A 27,744-nucleotide genomic window follows, 5' to 3' on the forward strand; every position below is an offset into this window, starting at 1 on the left:
CTGTACAAACTAACTAGTTTAAATTGTGTTCACCGAACCGAAATTAATCCAAAATTGAAAATCGAAAAAAAATTATATATTTTAATTGAATTAGATAATTTTTTTATTTGGTTGATGAAAAATCAATTCAATACAAATCGATATAATATATTATGCATTTATTATTTTTAAAATTTAGCTCGTTGTTTTTTGTAGAGATGAAATTGTAAATATTATTGATAGTAACTACTTTATTTTACTCTACTTTAAAACTTGTTTACTTTGAAAACTTTAATTTTTCAATGGTTTGTAACTTTGTATGACTTCATTTTGATATAGCTACAGATTTATATGGATAAAATTTTAGGTTTTTTGAAAAACCAAAAATGGATTCAATTCAAATCAAATAAAATTGTATTGGATTAAAAAAAAATCAAATCGAATGAATGATTAAAGGTGTGCATGACAACCATTATGTTCTTTGGTATGACAAATATTATGTTCTCTAGCACTGTTTCGTACGTGTCTTGGTGGCACAGATTATGAGAGAAAAATATGTTTGATAATATGTCTGTTTTTATTCTGAAAAAAAAGAATTATGTTAATAACATAACAAATAATAATAAAAAATCATTACTATTAAACATAAAAAAAAATCGGATCATCACTTTCTTTTTATATGGCGTGGTGGTGGTGGCGGTAGCTGTGGTGGGTGGTGGTGGCGTAATGATGGTAATGGCGGTGGTGGTTACGATGATAGTGGTTGTGATGGTAGTGGTGGTGTGGAGCTAGTGGTGATGGTGACATCTTGGTGGTGGTGATCGTGATGACGATGATGGTGGTATAACAATATCGGCGACAATGACGGTAGTAGTAGCAGCAAGTGATTGAGAAAGACAGACAAGTATTTTTTATTTTGTGCCCAAGAATAAAATTAAAAAAAAAATTGATTCTGTAAAGATTGTCATACACATACTAAATGATCGAACTAAGTCAGATGATTTTTATTTTAAAACCGATCTAATCTAAACCGTAAATATATTAATTTTTTCAACAGAGAAGTATATAAACCTGCTCCGATAGTGTTTAATTAATCAATTTAGTTTAAGAATATATTTTAACACTACATATATTGATGCGATTGTCCACGAAATTTTTTTATTATCATTATTATTATTCATTGATTATATAAATAGAAAACTTCTTTCTATTAAATTTTAATACAGCCAGTGTTTCATATACTCGAATTTGAAATGATTAAGTTAAAATAATTTCTTACCCACTAATCCACATATTTGGTAATAAATATGAAAGCTTTAAAGAGCCATGAAATTGGGAAAAGCGTATTTGATGTAAAATAAAATAAAATAAAGAGCATTTGCGTTTTTTTTTTTACCAAAATAAAAAAGAACGCAGACTACGCTATAAATACTAGCATATGTTGGCAATTTTCTGAGGTTGGATCTATTAAAATAAACTCTGATAGTGCGGCTTGTGACAATCCAGAATTTGCTGTTTGTGGAGGTCTGATTTGGGACGCAAGAGGTAATTGGTTATGTGGATTTGCAAAACGGTTAGGTAGTTGTTCGTCTTTTAAAGCTGAGTTATGGGTTATCCTTTGTGGTTTGAAAGTGGCGTGGAATGAAAGATACCAAAATATGATTTTAGAAAGTGATTTATCTAGTGCAATCATTGTACTCACTTTTGAAAGTGCAGTAGTCTGTGAGATTCAACTTGTTTCTTGTATACAGACATAGCTTCACAAAAACTGAACATACGTATAAGGAAGAAAATATGTGTGGCTCGCAAATTTTATTTTGGATGATAAAGAACAAATTGATCAGCGAATGTTTCAAAAACCTCCGTGTGGAATTCAACTATTATATTTGGCTGATCTTGCTGCTGTTGCTGCTGGGAACCGTGTAGTAGTTTACTCTTGATAGAATATTTTTTGTTTATTTTTGTGTTATGTTTTGATTTTCTTTGGATTTGGTTGTCTTCGTTTTGGGCCGCTGGCCCTTTTGTCTAACAAAAAACGCAGACTACGCATAAAATAACTAGAGATTGATAGTGAAAATATTCCGCACAACAGTGAAATAAGATGTGAAATTACAATTATGCACCTCTTCCCACTTTTTAACAATTAGAACCAATAAATGTTTATCGATTTATACGAATATAACAAAATAATGTTACTCGTTAAAGATATGGTAAGAGTAATTTTAATTTTGTTGTGCCTATCCAAGAACCTAATGAAGGTCAACTGCATTTGCTCTCAACTGCACAAGCCATAGAGTTGAGGCAAGTTAGTCTATATTTAGAGTGCCAAAGGATGTCCCATCACGGGCTTACAAGGTTAAAGCCGACAATATTGTCCGTGGCGACAAATATTTTAGCTGTCCAGAACTTTACAACATGGATCATTTGATAAACGAGATGCTATTGCATTGCATCCAAACATACTTGGAATATACACACCCACGAGTTCCACCGACGAGGGTGTTTGACCCAGCCGGAGTCGAAGCTGTTACATATAAGACATGTTTGTTTGGCCTTTTAAAAATATATATATATATTTTCATCGTTATAATAGAAATATTTTTGTCTACCATAGTCACAAATTTTTTTATCTTCCTGAAAAATTTCTTTCTTTCCTTTTTTTAAATGAGTGGATCCCCAGTTTATTGTGTATGTGATGGACAAAATTGTCTGTCATTGCCTCAGATCCGAGAGAGCCTTTAAAAAAAGTAGCTTTTGTGTTTTACTTATTTTAGAAATATTTTTTACAAAAATTAAAGTTATTTAAATTTTAAAAAAAAATATTTAACTTTTGAAAAAAATATTTGACTTTTATTTTTTTTAGAAGTTAAAACTTTTGGCTTTATTGTGACTTCTGTTTATTTGTTTTTTAAAAACATACATTCAAATAAAGTTACAATAAGTAGTGCTTTTTTAAAAAAAAAAACTCAACCAAATGATATCGTTGAGAATTACATTTTCAATGTGTGGTCAATTTCACGACTCCTCACTATATTCATTTACGAGGTTTGCATTTGTCATTTAACATGACACAACAAATTTTTCTACACACAATATTTTGTGGGACTCACTTTTTGAAGAAAAAAAAAATTATGACACGCAAAACGAATCTCTATAACATTACACAATCACTTTTCCTATAACATAACTCTTATAAAACCCTTTATTTATATTGTCTATATTATCCAAGTCACACGTGACCAAAAAAATACATGTGTGAAGTTCTAAGGGCAGTTCAACTGTCAAAGTTGAGTGTCGAAAGTTGCTTGATCGGGGATTTGATAATTGGTCCAAGTAATTATGGAATCTTTTTGGAGCCATAGGGAAAAGGCTCTAACTTGATGAGGTTTAATATCATCATTTTTTTGATGACATAGCTCAATGCATCGTTGTTCCAACGAAAAGAGGTAGGATTTGGGGTAGTACTTTGAGTATAAGATTATTAGAGAATGTTGAATGAGATAACTCCATGTTTCTTCGGAAAAAAAACACATATGTGTAATATTTTATTGTATTACTTTAATAAAATATTTAATTTTACATTCATTCAATTGTTTATTTTTAAAATTACATTAAAATGGTAAAAAGACTTGTTGAATAGCTTCAAACCAATTTATGGAGTGCTCCTCTATAAAGGTAAATCAAGAGGCTTAATGTCAATGATACAATTTGATAAAGAAAAAAGACTCAATTAAGTCTAGCGTTATTCCTGACACGAACATCTAGCAGTTTTAATAAGAATTTAAGGGAAAAGCATCATTTTAAAAATTTTGGGCAAAAGAATTGTCCAATTAAAATTGATTGGATAAGTTTTTTCAAACTAATGCAGTTAAATATGTCACTTATATAGTACTAGTTCCCTCAGGCGTCAATAATACTGATGAGACTCATGCCACATCAGCATCACGTAGATAGTCTCGTTACCGTAAAACTTTTGAAGGCTATAACTTTTGATTCGGGTACCCAAATCAGATAATTTTTTTTATTTCACATAACTTTTTGAGATCTACGCAATGACACCTAATTTGACATATTTTATCTCCCACAAACATAGTTTGAATTTGTAATAATTGTACCATACAATCACAAAAGCGTTTAAATCCAGAAGATGGCACATGCGGCAGCTCATGATGTTAGTTCGGAAAAAACTCGGGTTCTTCTGAATTTAAATGATATTGTAATTGTGGAGGAAATTTTTTTTTAAATATTGATTTTCTAATAACAAATTACGCATACGTAGTCGTTTTGAAATTATTTACGCAAGCATATCACCCAAACATGCCCTTGGAGGGCGTGACCATCTAGAGAGAGACGCCCTCCAAGGGCGTGTTTAGGTGCTATACTTGCGTAAATAGTTTCAAAACGACTACGTTTGCGTAATCTATTATTAAAAAATAATATTTAATTTTTTTTTGCCTAATTGAAGAACTATTGTTGCAAATTTAAATTATGTTTGTGGGAGATAAAATATGTCAAATGAGGTGTCATTGCGTAGATATGGAAAAATTATGTGAAATAAAAAAAAATCACGGTCTTCCGAAGTTTATCCAAAGTTATCTGATTTGGATACTCGAGTCAAAAGTTATGGTCTTCCGAAATTTTTCGATAACGAGACTATCTACATAGCATTGACGTGGCACGAGTCCCGAGTCCCGCCAGTATCATTGACGGGACTGTCCCGTCGGTATAAGTGACATGTTTAACTGCATTAATTTAAAAAAAAATTATTCAATCAACTTTAACTGAATCATTCTTTTGCCAAAAAAATTTAAAATGGTGCTTTAGCTAGAATTTAATGATATTAATTAGTTTTACATTTTAAATTTTGTTGGGTGGAAACTGTGTGGGATTATTTTCTTCATTTTTTGGGTATATCAGGTCTGTTATTCTCATAAGTATTAACTTTTTAAGATGAGTATTAATTTAAGTTCTCTCCCCCTCTACTCACTCTGTGTCTACTGGTTGAGTTAAATTGCGTGGGATTTTAAACAGGCATTGATTAGCATTTTATTAAATGATTGAGTAAACATTTTGAATTTGGTGTGTGGAAATTGTGTGCGAATTTGTAAAGCCACTGATAGCATTTCCTATTTGATGAATTTTGGGGATTTAATGAGAACTCAACGATGGCTTTTTCACCTTTTTGCTCCTCATTAATTAATTAATAACCATTTTGTTCATGATTCGAAATTATCTATCAATCTGCCCCTCTTTAATCGACTACCTTGCATTTTTAATCGATTAAATGGTCAAAACAGACAAAAATAGTTGTTGGGAGATTTAATCGACTAAATCGGGAGATTTAGTCGATTAAATCTCCCAACTTGCAACAAAGGAAAACAAGTCAGTATGATTTTTTAATCGATTAAGTAGAGAAATTTAGTCGATTAAATCTCCCAACAACCATTTAATTGATTAAAAATGCAAGTTAATCGATTAAAGATGGACAGATTGGTGGATAGTTTTGAATCAGGGGCAAAATGATTATTAATTAATTAATGAGAGGCAAAATAGTCAAATAGCCACTCAATCATATTAGTTTTTTTTTTTTAAATTTGGAAATTACTCAATGATATTACTTAGTGTTTCATTGACTGACTGAGCCACTATAAGAGCATGTTTGGTATTTCCTCTCTCTTTTTTAAGTTAAAAATTATTTTTAAGTTAAAGTAAAAAAAAAACTTAAAAAATAAAGCTAAAAACTATTTGATGACAAAGAGGGAAGATAAAATAATTTGATATTAAAATAAATTATTAGGATAAAAGATAAAATTCATAAATATAAATTTAAAATAAATATGAGAAGTCAAAAAAGCTAACATACATTTTTTTAAAAAAATATATATATAATAAAAACATTTATAAAATTGTGTTTGGCTAAGGCCATGTTTGAATACTGTTTCAATTTTTTTTTAATTTAAAAAAAAAATGAAAAAAAAATTCTTTTGATAACATTTGTTTTGTAAAAAAAATTAAAAATTGTAACTTTTTTATTTTGTTTTTAGAATCAAATTTAAGAACATTTCGAAATTGTTTTTATTTTGTGTTTTGGTTTTTAACTTTAAAAAAATACAAAATATATATATCTTTACAACTATTATACAATCAAAAGATCTTAAATTTCTGTTTTTTTTAAAAAAATAAATTAAAAATAAGATATGCCTAACCGACAGTAACGAGAGCAACATAGAAAATCAAGGTAATACGTTCAGAGACTGCAGAGAAAAAAAAAAGACTAAAGATGTGATGGATAAAAAGTTAGCGGTGTCATTGTTGTTAGATCTAGTGATAAACCCTGGGGGATGGAATTCCCATGAATCAAGGGTAGTGGGGGCCTTTTTCATGACATCAACGCCTCTCATTACACCGAATATAAAAATTTAACAATTATATGTATACCAAAAATAAATTAAAAATATATATATATATATATATATTGGTGAATGTAGCATTGGATGATAAGGCCCGGTTCAGATATTGTTGGGACATAGTCATTTTTGAGAGAGAGTGAGATTCACGCGCGCGATATTTTCTCTGTTAGGGTTTGGTTCAAGTTGGGGCTGAGATGGAATCGGAGGACGGTGACCAACAATCACCGACGGGGGATGAGACTTCTAGGGCTACGAGAGATCGCAGCAACACTGAGGAAGTGGTGACTCCCCGTGGTGGGAAAAAATCCAAAGGGGCTGCGATGGATGATGCTACCATGGACGAGAACATGCAAGTAGAAGGAGGGGTGGATACGGATTCGTGCTCCCCTACCCCTTTGAACCTGGAGGGGAGATTAAAGGAAGCCTGTGGGGGAGCTCGTAGTAGTACGGTTTCCTACAAGGATAAGCTCTTGAAGCTGAATGGCAATGGTGGGCAATCGGACACCGAGGAAGAAGATTGGCTAACTAAACAGAAGAGGGAGGATGAGGAAGCCGAACTTGTGGAAGGTCTGGTGCAGAGGGAAGTTGAAGATCCGCTGTGTCTGAGATACTCTTTTCCCATAGAAGAACACAAGAAGGATTGTGAGAAATGGCGAAAAGCGCTCATAATCAAATTGCTGGGTAAACGGATTAATTTCAGGTTCCTGGTGTCCAGGTTGCAGAAGATGTGGAACCTGGTAAGCTCCTTCGAATCTATTGATCTGGATAATGGATACCTCCTTGTGAGGTTCCAAGATGACAAAGACTATTGTCATGTCCTTGAAGAAGGCCCCTGGATTGTCAATGATCACTATGTGATTGTCCAACGCTGGAGGCCTTTCTTTGACCCGTACGATGAAAGTGTGAAGAAATTGGCTGTGTGGGTTAGGATACCTGGACTTCCAATTGAATTATACACAACTCGTCACCTATGGCGAATTGGTAATATCCTTGGTCGTACTTTGAAAGTAGACCGTAATTCCCTTAGAAAGAATGAGCTAGGGGATGTTGTCATCACTGAGAGGGCACGTTTTGCAAGAATTTGCGTGGAGATTGATCTAAGGAAGAGTCTCATGCCCAGATTCTTGATACGTGAGAAGGTGTACCAGGTTGGGTATGAGGGACTCCATCTGGTTTGTTTCAAATGCGGTGTATATGGTCATAGGAGGGACCAATGTCCTGAGGATCATACCCAGGGCAACCAACAAACCCCTATTTTGGTGGAAGGCAGCATAGACCAGGAGAAGAGTGTGTGTGATACTGTGGCTAAGGACACCAAGGAGGTGAAGCTGGAGGAAGCTTTTGGTAGCTGGATGGTAATTCAGAGAAATCCTAGAAGTAGGAAACTTAAAGCAAACCTGTTAGCAAGAGTAATGATGTGGTGGAGACTCAAATGCATCAGCCTTCTCAAGAGGTTCAGGTTCTGAAGGAGATGGCCAGCCCTTCTGTGATTTCAGGGGGGAAATTTAAGGTGGAGGATCAGGCCATTAACATTCAGGCTATGACTGGGTTGGGAAATACTCTGGCTATGGAAGTGGACACCATCCCAACTAGTTTGGGTAAGGAGTATGGGAATGATGTGTCCAGTCCCCATAAAAAGAGTAGGAGTCCAGAAAGTGGCTCTAACAGGATTAGGAGTAAGCAGGGGAGAGATAAACCCAAGATTGGTTTGAAGATTCCTGCGAAGAAGGGTGGATCTGAGAATGTGTCCCCTAATTCTGTGCTGGAAAGTATGGGGAAAGGGAATTCCAGGATTAGAGGGAATATCCTGAATAGTGCGGAGCTGCTCTTTAGGAGTGGAAGCAATGGTAACATCCTTGGAATGAAGGATGTTCAAGAGGATCCTACTTTGAGCAAACTTATCTCTGATCATAGGACCAGGGTTCATGAGGATGGCCCCTCCTTGCTGGGGCGAAGTTCTGGTCAACAGAAGTGATTCTCCTACCAGGGGTTTCCCTTGTACAGGTTCTTTTATTCATTTTTATGTTTATTATGTCTTGGAATTGTAGAGGGGTAGGGAAGAAGTGCTTCCCTTCCCTAGTTAGAGACTTAAGCTTTCGTTTTAAAGTTAGTATTTTGGCTCTCTTGGAAACCAGAGTTGGTAGCCTAAGAAGTGATGAGATCATTAAGAAGTTGGGTTTTCCCAATTTCTTTAAGCAGGACCCAATTGGTTATTCTGGTGGTTTATGGCTGTTGTGGGATGGTAATAAGGTGGAGATGGAGATTCTAAAGTTCATCATCAATTCATTCATACTAGAGTGAAGTATCTAGATTCGAAAAAGGTTGATTTGGTTACTTTTGTTTATGGTAGCCCTAGAAGACTTGAAAGGAAGTTGCTTTGGACTGAGCTTGAGGTTCTGAGCAATTCTATCTTGGAACCCTGGTTGCTCTTGGGAGATTTTAATTCTATCCTGCATGCTTCTGAGAAAGTGGAAGGTAAGGAGGTGTGTTGGGACAGTATGAAGGATATGCAGTTTTGTTTGTCTAGGTGTGACATCCAGGACTTGGGCTATAAAAGGCCTGATTTTACCTGGAAACATGGGAGGCTCCAGGAGAGATTAGATAGAGCTTGTACAAATGAAAATTGGAATATTGCTTGGCCTGATAAGTTTGCCTCTCATCTCCCTTTCTTTAGCTCTGACCATAGGCCTATTCTTATTTGTGATGATGGTAAGTTCAGACCTGGAGATTATTCTAGGAGCTTTAAGTTCTTGGCTGCATGGTTGACAGATCAGAGGTTCTTTGATGTGGTTAAAAAGAGTTGGGGCAATGAAGGGAATTGGCTATTAGCTAGAGACAGATTCGAAGCTGATGCTAAGGAGTGGCACCAGAATGTGTTCAAAGAGAGAATGAAACAGAAAAATAAACTGTATGCTAGACTTAATGGGCTGGACAGTTACAGGTATGGGAAATTTGATCACAACTCAGAGATCCTTCAGAAAAATCTTTGGAAGGAGCTCCATTCAATCCTAATTCAGGAGGAGTTGATCTGGCACCAAAGGTCTCGATGCCAGTGGTTGAAATATGGGGACAAAAACTCCAGATTCTTCCACTCCTCTACTGTTAGCAGGAGGAGACACAATAGGATAATTACCTTAAAGGATGAACAAGGAAATTGGGTAGCTGATACTGAAGCTCTTGTGAACATGGCAGTGTCCTATTATCAGGGTCTCTTCAAAGCGGATGAGGATAGGGATGATGAGTTTCCTGTTCAGAACTCCTTCCCTGGTTTGACTTCTGTTGAGAAAAGGTTTCTGGCCCAGACTCCCAGCAAGGAGGAAATTAAAGGTACTGTTTTCAGGATGGGCAAGTTAAAGGCCCCAGGTCCAGATGGCCTGAATGCCTTGTTCTTCCAAAGTCAGTGGGACATTATTGGGGATTCTATCTGTAATATAGTAATTGATATCTTTCATTTCCCTGAGAAAGTGAGAGATATTAATGGTACTCTGATTTGCTTGGTCCCCAAGAAGGAAAGCCCTGAGAATATGAAAGACTTTAGACCTATTACTCTTAGTAATGTTGTTTATAAAATCATTACAAAAATTATTACTGAGAGATTGAGGAATATTCTGCCTAGGATTGTCTCCCCAAACCAGTGTAGTTTCATTAAAGGTAGACAAGGGCTAGACAATATTATTATTGCTCAAGAGGTAATTCATTCAATGAGAGCTAGGAAAGGCCATAGGGGTTGGATGATGATAAAGGTGGATTTGGAGAAGGCCTATGATCGGCTGGAATGGGGTTTCATCTTGGAAACTATGAAGGAGATTGGGCTTCCTGATTCACTGATTGACTTGATTTATAGTTGCATCTCCACTTCTTCTATGAGTCTTCTTTGGAATGGAGTCAAAACTAAGAATATTTGTCCTGGGAGAGGAATTAGGCAAGGGGACCCTATTTCCCCTTACCTGTTTGTGCTGTGCCTGGAGAGGTTGGCCCATCTCATCAATGTGACAGTGGATACTAAAGCTTGGAAGCCTATAATTCTTAGGAAGCATGGTCCTCCTATCTCCCACCTATTTTTTGCTGATGATATCATCTTGTGTGCTGAAGCCAGTTTGGACCAGGCTCATGTGATCAATCAGGTTTTAAAGCTGTTTGCTGGTGCTTCGGGGCAGAAGGTGAGTAAGGACAAAACAAGGGTTTTCTTCTCTAAGAATGTGTGCAGAGAGAGAGCCAAAGAGATAAGTGATTCCCTGAGAATAGGGATTACCCCTGATTTGGGTAAATACCTTGGGATCCCTCTTCACCACAAGAGGGTTACAAAAAGGACCTTTACCTATGTGTTGGAGAGAGTGCAAGGGAGACTCTCCGGTTGGAATCCCACGTCCCTATCTTTGGCTGGTCGCTCCACTTTGGCTAAAGCAGTCTTGGAGGCAATGCCTGCTTATTCTATGCAGGCTACTGTTCTGCCGATTGGAGTTTGCAAGGAGGTAGAACAATTGACAAGGAATTTCATTTGGGGCTCCTCCCCAGCTAAGAGAAAAACCCATCTTGTGAGCTGGAAAAAAGTTTGCAAACCGAAGAATGAGGGTGGATTGGGCTTTAGAGATCAAAAGCTAGTTAATAGGGCTTTCTCCATGAAGCTGGGTTTTGGGTTGCTGGCTAATAAGGATGAATTATGGTCCAGGGTTCTAAGGAACAAATATAAGGTGGACGAATCTTTCACTCCTGTGATCAGAAACAGTGCTAATGTTTCCAATGCTTGGAAAGGGATTCAAAGGTCTTGGGACCAGTTCTAGAGGGATCTAGAATAGCTGTTGGAGATGGGACCAAAACCTTATTCTGGATGGACAGATGGGTTCCTTCTGTGGGCAGATTGATAGACTATGCCATTGCCAATATCTCTAATGAGGAGAAGAGATGGCTAGTGTGTGATTGGGTCAAGGAGAGAGCTTGGGACTGGGACAGGCTTGCTACTCTCCTGCCCAGAGATATTCTGGACATCCTAGGTGACATTAACCCTCCTAATGAACTTGGGGGCACTGATAGAGTAATATGGACTCTATCCAGTACAGGTTCTTTTACAATTAAATCTGCATGTACTTGTCTTTCTAACTCTGGTATTGCAACTCACCCTAAAACTTGGGATTTTGTTTGGAAATGGGAAGGGCCACAAAGGGTGAGATTCTTTCTCTGGTTGCTGGCTGGAAACAAACTTTTAACTAATGCAGAGAGAAGCAGGAGACATATGACAACCAACTCTACTTGTCCTAGGTGTCATGGGGATGTGGAGGAGGTTGTGCATGTATTCCAGAATTGCCCTTGGGTTCGTGAAGTGTGGAGCTGCTGGATCCAGAACAGTGAGATGAATTCCTTCCTGAACAATGATTTGGAGTACTGGTTGCACAGGAACTTAAATAGGGAGAAGAGGAATAAGAATTGGAGGCTGATCTTTGGGGTAGTCTGTTGGCTTATTTGGAAAGACAGAAATAGGTTGGTTTTTGATGGAAAGGGTTCTGCCCCCTTGGAAATTTTTTCCCAGGCCTCCTTATTTGTCAATAACACCAAGTTGGCCGAGGATGTACTGGTTGGGGCTGACTTAGCTGTGGACAGATTTTTGGAGATTTTGGTTAGTTGGTCCCCCCCCCCCAGCTGGTTGGGTCAAGCTGAACTTTGATGGTCCTTCTCTGGTGATGGTGTAAGGGCGGCTTGTGGTGGGGTGTGCAGAAATGAGTCAAGTATCTGGCTAATGGGATACTCTAAGAAGCTCAATCCTGAATCAGTTTTGATGACAGAACTATGGGGTCTCTTGGTGGGTTTGGAGTGGGCTTGGGAAAAGAAGTTTAAGAAGGTAATTTTTGAAGGTGACTCTTTAATGGGGATCCAACTGGTTAAGGAAGGTTGTGTTAACTCTCACCCTTGCTTTCTGATAGTGTCCAAGATCAGGGGGATGTTATTGAAGGACTGGGAGATTGAGGTTGTTCATGTGTATAGAGAAGGAAACCAAGTGGCACACTGGTTGGCTGCTAATGAAATATGCTCCTCCTGGAACACTCAGTGGTTTGAGAGAACTCCGGCTGGTTGTGAGAAGCTGTTGCTTGAGGATACCGAGGGCAAGATGATGCCCAGACACGTTAGTTTGTAGTTGTCTTTTCTTTCCTTTGTATACAAAAAAAGATATCGTTGGGACATTGAAATGAGCTTAGTCTTGAAGGAAAAAAAATTATGCTTAGCATATTAAATAAGAGCTAATGATTTAATCAACTTATTTAAGGCTTAACACATTCAATACAAAAAAATTATATTTGCTAGATTTTTAAGTTTGACCATTAAAATTAATGGCAACATTAAAATCATAGAAGTATGTGTTTTTTTTTCCCTCATACTCCATTCAATGACCTTGACCTAACATTCACGCCATTGGTTTTATAACTCGAAAAGGCATGCCATTGGATCCAATCCAACGAATGAGGCGCGCTGCTTCCTTAACTCGTTTTGCATCAATCGTACATCATTTGGTTGACCCCGTATGATTTGTTGTGACTAAAAAATTGCAACATGTAAACCCATATATAGCATAGACATATTTTAATATAAAAACAAGACGGATTTTGACACTATATAGTAAGTTACATCATGTTTAAGGGCATATTCATATTCTTTAGTTATATTACCCAACGTGAATATGAGTGTCGATATTAAATGTGGACAATTCTCTCCAATCTGGATCGACAGATTCTCATTTATAAGGCAATCACTATCTTCATATTAAATGCACATAACTATATATCTAAAACCAGAACCAAGACAAAGCTAAGATGGAAGGGCACCACATGGTAGTGTCATGCCAAGACATAATTAGGTCGATTATTTAAATGCTACTCAGCCAGCAGATACATAACACGTCAACTAAGAAATTGAACCCAATCAGACGAGAAAGGAAAACGTTTCTCCCTAATTGACATTTTGATTATTTCTTTAAAGAGGCAGTACATTTTATTATGCCATAGACAAGGATCATGTGAAATTTAAGTATTTTGAAACCATAGGCTTTTGATTTGATCAAGTCAATTATTCGCCTAACAATTGCCCTTAGCTTATGTATGTACTTGCCAGAGTTTTCAATGCTGTTAAACTTCTTACAATTCCAAATGGACTTACTGAACATTTTTTAAGGAATTAAAAAAATTCATGATGGATCAAATTTACATGAGACAAGTTAAAGCAAGAGGTTGTTTTCCAATTGAAATAAATATCCCACTAGACACAATTGATGACAACCAAATGAGTAAGACAGAAAAGGCCTGGCCATGTGTTATGAATCCCTTCACAAGTTCACATCTAAACCCTTTTGCACATTACAAGAGGGTAATTTACACACATTCCAGAAACATTATTGTCTTTCGCACCCATACTTTGTCGCTCTCCATTTTTCCTCATCAATATCTAGTGTTTTAAATATTACCTTTTCCATTACGGAAGAAGAGAGTCCAAGCATTCTTGGATAACCCCCACCCCGCGAAAAAAAATATATATGTTCCTTAAACAAAAAAATAAAAATTTGATCTTTTCCATTGCAATATCCATAACCTATTTAGTGGAAACGTTAAAGTATAACAAATAATAAATTAACAAGATCTGAGAAATACCTCACTCTTCACTCTTCAGTCCTTGAGTGTTCCTCCCACTTCTTCAGAAGCTCCAGAAAAATTTCATTCCATGTGTCTATAGGCCCTGGCAAGCACCAATGAACACAATCATTCTGAACACGCTCTTGAACCCCATTAGCAAATGGAAAAGGATACATATAAGGACCTGGGTGGCCATCAGGTCTCAATAATGCTAATTTGGTTACATCCAATGCCTCCAACCTAATCCCTCCAAATTTATTGGCTTTTTCCTGTGCATCTTCCACTTCTTCAATCTCAATCTTTCTCATCTCAGCATCCATACCTTCAAGTTGCTTCTCCCCATTTCTATAAGGCTTAATCTTTGGACAAGCACCAGCCTTATCCCATTCACCTTCAAAATGAGCAGGTGAAAATGTTGTCACAATTACATCAATTCCATTGCCTTTACCTCCTCTCCTATCAACTACGCTATTAAGGGTAGTCCTTAAAGCCTTTCTTAGCACATCATAAAACCCAATCTCAGTGTGATTAAGACCAGGACAGTAATGACAACCCAAAACTGAATCACCCTCATAGTATACTGCAGGATGCAAAAACCAGTGCCCAATTGATAGCACAATCAAGTCCATTTGATCCATATCCCCAGCCCACCTCTCATCAACATGATCCAAATACAACTCATTATGATTTGGCCCTGAGTTTGATTTCTCAACACCATGCACAAGAAATGGGGACCAATAAACTGAAACACTCACATTGTGAGAAGGAAAATGCCACCGACGAAATTTGTTATCCTCACCATTTCGGTGGACAAGGTTAGGGGTTGAAGCAGTGGCTAACAAGCAAAGAAGGGACTCTAATTGGTTCCTAGCCATAGAGTCCCCAACAAAAGCTACATGCTTGTTCTCAATGAGTTGGAGAAAAGTGTTAGGTTCAAACCTTGGAAGATTGCATTGATTTGGTTTCCATCTCCAGTAAAGATAGCCCGAGTCAGGTCTTCCATGGTTGATGCAATTCTGGCCTTCTTTGATGGTACCACAAGTGGTACCATTGTACAAAGGACCTCTCCTGTCACGGATCCATTTCCCATTAAAGTAGTCACATGGGGTCTCAAAAGCTTGTTCCTTTTCTGCAATAAAGAACATGTTAAGACTAGCAAACCAACAAATCCTACATCTCAAAGTTGCTAATTACAATTTAAGACAAAACCCACTAACAATAACACAGTTTTGACTAGATGAAATTATCCGTACATGTACCTGAAGAAGAAAGAAGAGGAGGAGGAGAAGAAGAAGAGTGGGAGATGAAGGTGATGTGGTTGGAATTAGGAAGCTCAGTAACTGGAGATGGAAGAAAGGGTAGAGGATAGAAGTATAAGCGAAGCAGAGCTATGGGAAGTATAGCATAGAGAGTCCAAGGAATGAGTCTCTTTGTGAGAGAGAAGGAGAGAGATTGATCTTTGAATGGGTTTGTAATTCTCATTTTCAAACCTTCCTTCTCGCTTATGGCTTTTTCTGGTGTTCTTAGCTAAGATAAATGATAGGGGAAAAAAAACAGTGTTTTTTGGTTTTTGCAAATGTCATGTGAAAGTTGGAAAGTACAGACAGAGAAGCAGGCTTCCTGGGTTGGAAAAACACGTCATTGGATCTCTATGATTTCTCTTACTTTTATTTACTAACTAATCTTTATAATTTCTGTCTTGGACTTTTATGTCATGGAATATTGGTATTCCAATGTTGTCCTCATTCCTTGCCATCGTTATCTAACAAAATAATAACACAGAGGCTATTGTGCCTAGATGCATAATAGTTAAAGGGTTTTATAATTCTCGTTTAACATGATAATTATAATTATTTTATACATCTTTTGATTTTCGTACTGATATGGGTCTTATATATAATTTTTTCTTACACATGAGTTCCATATGCTTTTTATCTCTACAATATGAGATTTCAATTCTCCTTCAACATGAGAATTATAAAACCCATAGTTAAATCATATGTAAATAACACTGTTAGATAAATAAATTTTTTACACTTGTAATTGACTATTTATATATTATTACTCTCTTCTATTTCTTTTCTTTTTGCATTTTTTCTCATTAGAACAACTTTTTCCTTTTCTATGGCATCTATTCTGCTTTTTCTTTTTCCTTTTTTTTTTTTATAAAAAATGCATTAACCGTACGAGAGTGAAAGATCATAGTAACCAATAGATAATATAAATTAGATGTTGTATATATGCAAGGACAAAATCGTCTGGACGGGAAGGAATTTGCTCAAGGACCATACGTTCAAATACCCTATAAAAAACACATACTTTTTTTTGCTGTTAAAAAAAAAAGAAATAAATGTTTAAAGGATTGCATAATTTCGTGCATTAATACAACACGAGACAGTACAACTAGATCAATTATTTTTTTAAGTGAGATGTGCAATTTCAGAAGTATAATACATTTTTGTTGGCGTGTGAAATGCCCACATGAGCCAAAAAAATTTATTGCATGCACTGAATCCTCTAAAGTATATAATTATTATAGAGACAGACTTAATACTTGTTTTGCATAAAGTTATATTATTTTATTTATTTTAAACACGAGATCAACAACAGTACAACTAGAGGGAAAAAAATATTAGAAAAATGTAACCTACTTTCAATTGGAAATGAAAAAGTCTTCCAACTCATAACGATGGAAAATATGAAAGGTGGGGTATCCACTTGATAACGATGGCAACGTGTAATCATCACCACTAAAATTGATTGTGCTGCTAACTTCAACTTTTTAGGGCGATAGCAAGAAAGATTGATCTTACAAAATTAATATTATTTGCACCATTGTAGGTGCACTCTTTCTTGCTTTTGAATATTAGATATTTTCATAGTTAAAACAATTGATTATTGCCGACATAGCAGGTGTTAGAGTACTCAAACCTCCAACTTATATAATATATATTATGGATTTATTAATTTTATGTTGTTGGAAAATAATTCTTTTATATCATAATATAATTATAGATGGGGTTCACTTATTTATAAAAAAAATTAAATTACACAAAAATTAATAGGTACGTATAAAAGAGACTTACTTTCCAACAATATGAAAATAGTTTTTCTCATATTATTTGAGAAAAGATATGTTTACAAACTTCTTTTTTTTACAAATTACACTAAGTATGATCAGTCATACAAGTCATACACTCTTGATTGAAGTATGATCGGTCATACTTAGTGTATTTGTAAAATTTTATAAACATGTTATCAAAAAAAAAAAAAATTATAAACAAAAAATTTATAAATATAACATTTCCCGTATTATTTAACTATAGTTAATCTCACGTAAACTTTTCTAGTTCTCTCTGAGGTAATGTGAATCTAGGTAAATTTTATATTAAATAGTATTTTTTAAAAGTATGTAAAATTATAAGAAATGCGTATGATTAATAATTAATTTAAGTAAAATCGAAAAATATAAATTAACAAATAATTGAAATTAAAAAGAAGATGGATATAATCAATTTAAAAAAATAAATAAAAGTTACATATGTTCTTTTCTAATGAAGAATAAATTAGGAAATTAATTTGTCTTAAAAACTCTGTTAATATAACAAAAAATTAAATTAAATTTTATCCAAAAGTGAACTACTAACAATTCTTAAAAATAGACAGTCAAAACATAAATCTTGATTTGTGTTCAATATTTATTAGTTAAACCAATTGGGGATAATTATATTTATTATGTATTTAATCTTCTCATCTGTGCTATTATTTTTATTACCGTTAGAGTATATTTAAATCAACAGTTGAAAGAGAGATAAATAAGAAGTGTAATTTGCTAAGAAAAATAAAGGAGAGAGAAGCAAAATCTAGAGATGTATAACTATTATTTTTTAAAAAAATTATTATATTTGAGACAGTGATAATTATATTATCTATCTATTTAACTTTTTTTAATTACAGTTAGATTGCATTTAAATCAACGGTTTGGAAATAGAGAAATAAGAGGTATAATTAGTTGAGAAAAGTAAGGGAGAAAAAACAAAATAAAAAAAATTATATACTTTAAATCAACATATACTTAAAACCGTTGATTTAAATTTATCTTACCGTAATAAAAAGGTAATAAAGATATGAAGATTAATTAAATAGGCAATATAACTGTCTCCTTTTGATACTGTTGATTTAAATTTTCTAATGGTAATATTAGGTAATAAGGATAAAAAGATTAATTAAATAAGCCTATAACCGTCCCCAAACTAATTTTAACCGAAATTTTCAATTATTTATTTCACACTTCCACAGCCAATATATGTCCATTATTTTTCATTTTAGAAGCATTTTCTATTTTCCATCAATTTATTTAACAGAAAAATATTTCTGCAATCAATGCAGATAAATTATCTGCATTTATTCTCAAAACGATGTCATTTTGGGATTGAATGATTAAAAAATTATAATTATAAAGACTATAATAATTCTGCAACAAATTAAAATTACAAAAATACCATGATTTCCGTCTAAAACGACGTCCTTTGGGCTTATTGCAGATAACTTATCTGCAATGACCGCAGAAAAAGTGGATCCTTTATTATAAAAATATGAATTAATTATCACTAAATATATAATTTAATGTATTTGATACTTAAATACTAATATAATTAATATATGTAATTACTTGAAAATTAGATATAATTGAGATATTATGTCTATTGTTTTTTATATTTATTTTACCTACTCATTTTCAATACTGTTTGATCAGAAAATTTCAACTAAATTTCATCTTTATTCTCTTCTCTTGAGATTTTGATATAATAATATTGAAAGTTAATAAGTTGAGTAGGCATAAAAAATGAAAATAATAGGTATAATATTCTGTCACATTTTCTGATTCTTAAACTTTAATATAATTGTCGCGAAATAGTTAAAGAACAAAATTAAAAAAACTAGTTTCCTTTACCAAAAAATAAATTAGTTTCAAAAAATGAGGTATAAAAAGGAATAACATTTATTTGAAATGAGATAATGGATACGAAAGAAGAATCCGAATAAACAACAAGGATACATAAAGAGAAAATAGTTTCTCATTTGCATAAATAAAATCTATTAAGAAAAAGAAAAAAAGAAAAAAAAATATATTTCACTTTAATGTGTGTAACCTAAAAAAACTATAATCCCGTATACAAAAGATAAAAGATAAAATTTACTATTATAAAAAAGAGATAAATGACATTGTAACAACCAAGTTGTGTTACTACTATGTTACTACCAATCAATCTCACCGTTAGATCGATTATATTGATCCAACGGTTATATTTATTTCCATCTTTGTATGGTCACGATTTTTCATATTTAATACTTTATATTTATTTTTACCTTTGGATGATTATGATTTCCCATATTTAATGTTTTTATTTTAAATTTAAAAAATCATGACCATACAAAGATAAAAATAAATACAACCGTTGGATTAAGATAATCGATCTAATGATGAGATTGATTGATAGTAACTTAATAGTAACATAATAATAACATAACTTGATTGTTACAATATCCTTCCAAAAAAGAACGGAACATGACGGTGGACCAAGATTTGTAATGGTGACCAGCTCAACAACCAAGAATGGGTTCAGACTTGTTCGGTGCGTGGATCGGTGGATGTGTACAAAAATAAGTTGTATACGACATCACGACTAGTTAATTTAAATAATACGTATATTGTGTTGATATAAATAATTTTTGAATATATTTTATATTGAATTAGCTCGATCTGATGCATCTTAACATGTAACCAGACAGGTAACTCTGGAAACTTTTTTAAAAAAAAGATGAGGTTGGTTATATTTATTATCTTTTCCTTTTATTATTTTTAACTATCAGTTTTGTTATTGTAGAATCAAAATTAAATCAATGATTCTTAATTGATATTATTTTATAATTGTTTGTTTGATTTTGATCTAACCATAATAAAATTAGTAGTGAGAGATAAGAAAAAAAAAATAGTAACTAATAAGTATAACATATCCTAATATATTAAAATGAATTATTAAATATTTTTATTTATTAAAATGTCATTTTAAATTAAGCATGAAGTAAAATTATCCCAATTACAAGCTGATTGCAATTTTCGTCTTGGGATATTGACTTTTGTTGAATTGGCTATTTGCCGTGAAAAATATGCAAAGCAAGCAACAGTCCTGGGCCCCTAAGCAGTGCAACTGTGAAGGCCGTGGAATCCATACAAAGAATTATGTGCTGGGAAATTCTTAGATATTTTAAAACAAGAAAAAGTACTTGTTCTTTAAAAATTATATTACTGTGTCTGTAGCTAAAAAAAAACTATAGTAATGAGGGCTACCAGTATTTTTATTTAATAATATTTTTAATATTTCACTTTTATTTCATTTCTTGTGACTTGAACAAATGATATGAATATTGTTATAACATTTTTTATTTTATTTTTTGTGCTATTATTAAATTAAAAAAATTTAAAAACACCCAATATAAATATGTATTATGAGTATTGAAATCGTAGTTAGTATAATAGAAAACTTGTAATTTTAAGGCCTTGTCTTAGACTTGCAATTCACTAAGACTCTGATTGTATAAGATCTGATTGAATTTTAATATTATTCAGCGTTTGGTACGATATTGTATAAAATAATATATTGTATAAGATAATATCATCTAGTATTTGGTAATGTACTGTATAATACTATATATAATAAAAATAAATATTTTTAATAAAAATATCCTTTATTAAAGAATTTATATAATTCTTCAAAAAAATGTCATAAGATATTACTTTTTATAAAAATTTATTGATCAATGTGTCCAAAATATAAATTAATTTTTATAAAAATAAAAATATTCAATATTTCAAAAATTAATATATTGAAAAATTAATTTGTATTTAAATAGATTAATATTAAAATAATATATTAATTTTTGAGAATTACATTGGTCAACGATGTTAATACATCAATCTCTTATCAGGCCTTATCCCTCACCCTTAGGCCAGATTAAGTTATACATCGTTTTGATGTATTAAGAGATTATGTTGTATAAGCTTATACTATATGATGGTCACACCAAACAACTGAAAATGTTATAATGTATAGTATAAGCTTATACTATCATGCCTTATACGTCACACCAAACAGGCCTAAAGAGTGTTACTAGCTGTAGCACTTGTTCCCAAATTACTATGAATGTTTAAAGTCGATAACAACTACAATCCAGGGGTGGCAATTTGGGTTGACCTGCCCCGCCCTGCCCTGCCATTGTAACACCTCGTATATATCCGGTAATGTTATCATACTATCGTATTAAGTTGCGCTTAATTAAAAATGCGGAATATCTTTTTCTTTTCAATTATGAAGTCATTATCATTACCAACTTGCTTATTAATCAATTAATAAAACATCGCATGTATGCAATTGCAATAAAACAGCTAACTGAAATACCTCATTATAATTAAAATAACATAATGTATGTCTCTAGTCACGGAACTACAACACGTAGACCGGACCACTAGCAGTTTATACAACTCTACTCAAAAGTACTAACAACATAGTGGCATGGACAACTCTCATGCTCACCCAAATAAGGCAACAAAGCCCAACATAAGTCTCAACATCAACAACAGAATAATAATGCGGAAAACATAAACAGCATCCAGTCCAGTCATGCTAGCGAATAAGCAGTAATATCATCAACTAAGCTCTGGCCTCCTGCCGCCAGAGGCATCAGTCACCATACTACCTGAACCTGAAATAAGCATTCCCCAAACGTGGGGTGAGATCTCTAAACAAGAAATCTCAGTAAGGCAAGTGGTCCTCAAGGATCTTCCACCCCAAGCTCACTTACATGTGCAATATAAGTTTAAAAGCAGTTCATCAATATCATTTCTAAAACAGTGCAATGCAGCAGATAATCATGTCATGTGTGTTAATACTATTCTACTGATCAGAGAAATGCAGGAATACGTCTATTACCTACACAATATGCAAGACGCTACTTGCACCCACCCACGGACTCACCATCTTGTATGACGTCACATACTCAGGCTTACCGACTAAGTGGAAACAACATATACATATTATAAGTCATTGCACATATCAGCTCAAAAGTATTTCAAAATATCCAAAGCATGTAACACAACATGCATATAACCATACCCCCATGGGACATGTTGGAACCACAACATGGCTAAACCGAGGACACGAAAGCTTACCTTGCAAGCTAACACCCAAAGCCAAGAGTCCACAGCTCAAAGTCCAAACACAGCAGATTCACAATCTGTTATGGACCAATAATATATCAATAAACATGCACCGCAAGCATACAATATTAAGACAACGCCTTTCCATTACGTTTTACGTGTTAAGGCTTCACACAAGCCATAAGCCCTTAATCATATGATTCTGACTTACATTAATTAATTACAGAAGTTCAACTTCCTCAAACTAGGGTCCACAAACCCATAGATCAGTTCTGGATGAACAGTACGCTACTGTTCCTCGCAAACCCAGGATATCCAGATATTCCTCGGGAGCATATCCGGATATCACATATCCGGATATCCAGATCCCCATATCCGGATATCAATATCCGGATATTTGTCAACCAAATATCCGGATATTTCGCGACAGAATGCAGTTTCTGCATTTCGCGAAGATATCTTTCCAAGTTTCCATTTTTAACACTTAAACATGTTAAAGCATGCATTTTTATACCCTTTAGGTTTACATACCAGTTGGTCACTTGCTTAACCCATTAACATGCAAAGACATCACCTTTAAACCATTAAAACTCATGATCAAGGTTGTACAACTCACCAAAGGTTCAAAACAGAGGCAAAGGGCTGCTCTTGGAGCTCACAACCAGCTCCCAAGGTTCTGACTTGAACACCAAACGAAAATGCCTTCACAAAGGTTGGTTCTTTCACACCAAAGGTCACCACTTGGACCTCAAAATGCCATGACCATGGCTCAACTACACCAACTCCCAAAGTCAGCACCCAAAGGCCCTCAAGACAGCCCACCAACTCAGAAATGGAGCTCACAACACACTCACCCAAGTATTTCCCACTCACCCAAGGTGTTTTGGAGAAGAAACCAAGGAGAAAGGAAGCTCCTTGGCTCACAACAATGGAGGAGAAGGTGGCAAGATGGTGGCTGACTCAAGACTCAGCAAAACTCACGTAGGAGGCAACAATTTATGACCTAGGATCATGTGCACTAAGCTAATATAGTCACTTAACCAATTAACACACAGTATTAATTTTAATTTCTACGCTTAGCATTTTAATCCCAAACTCAGGATTCTTAACCTACTCAATTTTACAAGAATTATCATATTTTTCTTATATTTTTCTGAGCACCTTTCCGGTACGCGCTTTTCATAGCCAGTATCAGTTTCTGGCACCAGTTCTTATTATTTTGACTTGAAACTCGTTTTACAAGTCCTACATATTATTCTAGTAATTATCATGCACTTATTATAATTTTCTGGTATAATTTTTCGGTACGCATTTATACCGACTAGCAGAACCGGTATCTGTACTTTTCTTTCGAAAAACGACTTTCAGCATTCTTACTTACTTACTATAATTATTAGAGCCTCATAATAATTATTAGGGTCAATTATGGAATTATTTCCTAATTTCACATAATTGATTAATTAACTTCCTTAATTAACGGTGCGGGTTCTTACAGCCATCAACCCGCCAAAAACGGGGCGAGGCGGGTTGACCAACCAAAAAATATGGGTTGGAAAAATGAACCCCGTTTTATGGTGGGTTGGCGGGTCAACCCACCAACCTGCCAATTAAAAAGTAATTAATTAAAATTCAAAAATAAATTATATTTTATGAATTTTTATAATATTATTTTATTTTATTTTACACTTCTCTATATTTTTTTAGTCTCAATCTTAAATATATACTAATATTTGTCAAACATTCTTTAGGAATTCATATATAGATAACATTTGTCATAAATACAATTGTTATTCTTTATTTTTTCTAGAAAGTATTAGGATAAAAAAAATTTGGATATCACAAAAATTTAAGGACTAATGAAATACTACATAATTGTAAAAAAAAAAATTTATAACTCGACGGGTCGAACCGTTTTGACCCACTTCTAGGCGGAGCGGGTTGAGGTGGGTTGAAAACCTCAACCCAACCCGCCCCGTTTTGGCGGGTTGACCCGCCAGGCTCAACCTATATTGCCACCCCTATTACAATCCGTACTGGTTTGTTTTTGGGTTGATGAGTTATAGGTTAAATAAAGGGTTCGCTTTTTCTGCAATTACTGCAGATAAGTTATCTGCAGTAAGCCCAATACGACGTCGTTTTGGGACGAAAATCATGGTGCTTTTACAATTTTAATTTATTTCAGGGTTATAGTAGTCTTTATATTTATAATTTTTTAAGATTTCAATACCAAAACGACGTCGTTTTGAGAATAAATACAGATAACTTATCTGCATTAACTGCAAAAATATTTTTCCCTTAAATAAAAGCCGGAAGTTGTCTGTTTATGAGACTAGTGTTAAATATAGGTCAAGTTTGGTTAATTAAAAGTTTGAATTCATTTTCTTGGTTCAAATTTCTGTATTAATTAAATATTTCAAGTTTAATGAGATAAATTCAAATTTGTAACAAACATTTTCAATCTTCCTCGGTATCATTTTAGAAAGGATTTAAAATTTTAATCATAAATTCGTTCCAAATAGAATTTTCTCCTGTAAAGGATATTGTAGTTTATCAAAAATAAATAAATAATAATAATAATATAATACATGAACTCAAACGGAATTGCCTCCGCCAAAAATTGCATGCGATACAATCAACTAAAATAGTTTATGCAAATAGGGTACCATGACGTAAGGTTAGGGGGTGGTTCAAGAAACAAGAATGTTGTAAACAAAAGGCAGAGAATGATATCTAATGTTGTGAGTGGATAAGTCATTTACGGAGTGGAATGTTATTTTTAAGTGTATTTCGAATACTACATGTTAACATATTTTGTTAAAGTGTTTGATGAAAGAGACCAAAGACCAAGTGTTGTTGTCCATGAGGGCATGATATTCAAGGCATGAGGCTTACACACGTTTTAATTGGCTGATAAATTAGGAAGTTATGGTCCGTCAGTCCATTTGATTAATGATTTTTGTTTATACCCCTTTTCGAGGATGGCGTGTCACTTTGATATCCTAGTACTAGAAAAGCACAAAACCCAAAAGTCTTGGTTTGTGTACACGCGTCTAGACCTAATACATCGCTCCCATTTCCAACCACTTTCGTGCTTGTAATTATTAACCAGTGGGATGAAGGAGTTCATCGTTCGTGTTAAATTTCAAGTATTGATTAGTCGGTTGTAATTATTAACTAGGTCATGTAAAATTTTAACTCCATTCCCGTTCAGAATTGAGTTAGGATTTGAATATTATAGTGATAAAACTCTATTGGTCCAACAGTTGTTAGGGGCAGAGGAAGAGGTGGTATACCTGGAAAAAAAAAATTAAAAAAATTAACACTTAATTTGTATTAGGATTCTTTCTAAATTATGTGCAGGATACATTGTTATCAGACATTTGAGATTCAAAAATATACGTAGACCTGAGACAAACACAGGCTCATTCAATTCTTATTATGATGTAGTTGCCACAGTAGGGTCGAAGTCGAAGGTGTGTACCTCCAAAGACGCTAACACTCAAGTTAGATAAGGTACAAAATGAATTGAAGTACTGGAGTCAAAGATTTGAGCGTGATGAGTATGAGCTGCCTCTTATATAACATAGTGATTAATCTAGGATAAAATCTCTTCCAAATTGCGTGCAGGATACATCGCTACAAAATAGACAAGAGATTCGGGATTTAAAATTAGTATGAAACTTTCGCAAAGGCACTATCCATCACCTAAGGCGGAAACATTAAAGTATAACAAATTAACAACAAATGAGAAACACATCAGTCTTCACTCTTTGAATATTTCTCCCACTTCTTCACAATCTCCAGAAAAATTTCATTCCATGTGTCTATAGGCCCTGGCAAGCACCAATGAACACAATCATTCTGCACACGTTCTCGAACCCCGTTAGCAAATGGAAAAGGATACATATAAGGACCCGGGTGGCCATCTGGTCTCAATAATGCTAATTTGCTTACATCCAATGCCTCCAACCTAAACCTTCCAGTTTCACTGGCTTTTGCCTTGGCATCTTCCAATTCTTCTATCTCAACCTTTCTCATCTCAGCATCCATTCCTTCAAGTTGCTTCTCCTCATTTCTATAAGGCTTAGTCTTTGGACAAGCACCAGTCTTATCCCAATCACCTTCAAAATGATGCGGTGTAAATGTCGTCACAATTACATCAATTCCATTGCCTTTACCTCCTCTCCTATCAATTATGCTATTAAGGGTAGTCCTTAAAGCCTTTCTTAACACATCATAAAACCCAATCTCAGTGTGATTAAGACCAGGACAGTAATGACAACCCAATACTGAATCACCCTCATAGTATACTGCTGGAAGCAAAAACCAATGACCAAATGAAAGCACAATCATGTCCATTTGATCCATATCCCTTGTCCACCTCTTATCAGCATGATCCAAATACAGCTTATTATTAGGCCTTGTATTTGATTTCTCATCACCTTGCACAAGAAAAGGGGACCAATACAAGGAAATGCTTGCATTGTAAGAAGGAAAGTGCCACCTGCGAAATTGGTTGTCCTTGCCATTTTGGTAGACAAGGTTAGGAGTTGAAGCAGTGGCTAACATGCAAAGGAGGGACTCTAATTGGTTCCTGGCCATAGAATCCCCAACAAAAGCTACATGCTTGTTCTCAACGAGTTGTAGAAAAGTATGAGGTTCAAACCTTGGAAGATTGCATTGATTTGGTTTCCATCTCCAATAAAGATAGTCCAAGTCAGGCCTGCCATGAATGATGCAGTTTCGGCCTTCTTTGATTCCACCACAGGTTGTATCATTGTACAAAGGGCCTCTGGTGTCACGGACCCATTCTCCATTAGAGTAGTCACATTCATAAGCTTTTTCCTTTTCTGCAATTAAGAACAATCAAGTATAGTAAACCAACAAACCCCATATCCCAAGTTGCTAATTATAATTTAAGAAAAAAAACATCCACTAGCAATTATATAACTTTTAACAAGAGGAAATTGTGCTTGCCTATACCTGCAGAAGAAGCAGAAATATTGATGGGGCTGGAATGAGGAAGCTCAGTTTCTGGAGATGGAGAAAAGGGTATATGGTAAAAGTATAAACAAAGCAAAGCTATAGGAAGCAGTAAGTAGATAGCCCAATTAAGAATTCTCTTGTTGAGGGAAAGGGATATCTCTTTGAATGGCTTTGTAGTTCCCATTTTCAAAGCCTTCCTTTTCTGCTAAAATTTCCTCTCCTTATGTTATGTGTCTTTCAGGTGTTTTTTGGTTTTTGCAGGGAAAGTCAAAGAGGGAGAAACAGAGAAGCAGGTTTCTTGGGTTATTCATTCAGTTTGAGAACCACATCGTAGGATCTCCATTACCTCTCTAACTGATTTTCAGAAATTCTATGTTGGAACTTTATGGTCATAGAACATCGCTATTCCAGTTTTGTCCTGGCTCCTTGTTATTGTGATGTAAACAGAGATTTATATAAAGTAGTAAAGCTAAAGTCACATACATACCTGTCAGAAAGAATGTAACTAAGACCTATGCCTATGTTCAGTGATAACTTT

At 34.4% G+C, this 27,744-nt stretch overlaps 2 protein-coding genes across 3 annotated transcripts; both read right to left on the reverse strand.

The window, feature by feature from the left end:
• Positions 1-13,753: 13,753 nt before the first annotated feature.
• Positions 13,754-15,575, reverse strand: LOC133312910 (xyloglucan O-acetyltransferase 1-like). Of its 2 annotated transcripts, none has more exons than XM_061514191.1 (2): positions 15,300-15,575; positions 13,754-15,136 (listed from the first exon to the last, which is right to left on the reverse strand). In XM_061514191.1, the coding sequence occupies exons 1-2, from the start codon at positions 15,482-15,484 to the stop codon at positions 14,029-14,031; spliced, it is 1,293 nt and encodes a 430-aa protein (XP_061370175.1). In that variant the 5' UTR covers positions 15,485-15,575; the 3' UTR covers positions 13,754-14,028. The 2 variants fall into 2 exon arrangements, with proteins under 2 accessions (XP_061370175.1, XP_061370174.1); XM_061514190.1 differs by having other exon boundaries at positions 13,754-15,131; positions 15,262-15,575.
• Positions 15,576-25,809: 10,234 nt separating this feature from the next.
• LOC133312913 (xyloglucan O-acetyltransferase 1-like) lies at positions 25,810-27,603 on the reverse strand. Its single transcript, XM_061514195.1, has 2 exons — positions 27,204-27,603; positions 25,810-27,070 (listed from the first exon to the last, which is right to left on the reverse strand). The coding sequence occupies exons 1-2, from the start codon at positions 27,388-27,390 to the stop codon at positions 25,977-25,979; spliced, it is 1,281 nt and encodes a 426-aa protein (XP_061370179.1). The 5' UTR covers positions 27,391-27,603; the 3' UTR covers positions 25,810-25,976.
• Between the last annotated feature and the right edge of the window lie 141 nt (positions 27,604-27,744).

Source organism: Gastrolobium bilobum, unplaced genomic scaffold (genome assembly GCF_033153095.1).
Source record: "Gastrolobium bilobum isolate Gb01-03AN ecotype WA unplaced genomic scaffold, APGP_CSIRO_Gbil_v1 utg6455, whole genome shotgun sequence".
NCBI classification, from domain to species: domain Eukaryota; kingdom Viridiplantae; phylum Streptophyta; class Magnoliopsida; order Fabales; family Fabaceae; genus Gastrolobium; species Gastrolobium bilobum.

What these genes read in the sequence shown, in the direction of transcription:
- LOC133312910 (XM_061514190.1), bottom strand. Translation starts at nt 15,484, where the DNA reads ATGAGAATTACAAACCCATTCAAAGATCAATCTCTCTCCTTCTCTCTC. An exon ending in TCCTCTTCTTTCTTCTTCAG is followed by an intron (nt 15,132 to 15,261) that starts GTACATGTACGG and finishes TCTTTATTGCAG; the next exon opens with AAAAGGAACAAGCTTTTGAG.
- LOC133312913 (XM_061514195.1), bottom strand. Translation starts at nt 27,390, where the DNA reads ATGGGAACTACAAAGCCATTCAAAGAGATATCCCTTTCCCTCAACAAG. An exon ending in TATTTCTGCTTCTTCTGCAG is followed by an intron (nt 27,071 to 27,203) that starts GTATAGGCAAGC and finishes TCTTAATTGCAG; the next exon opens with AAAAGGAAAAAGCTTATGAA.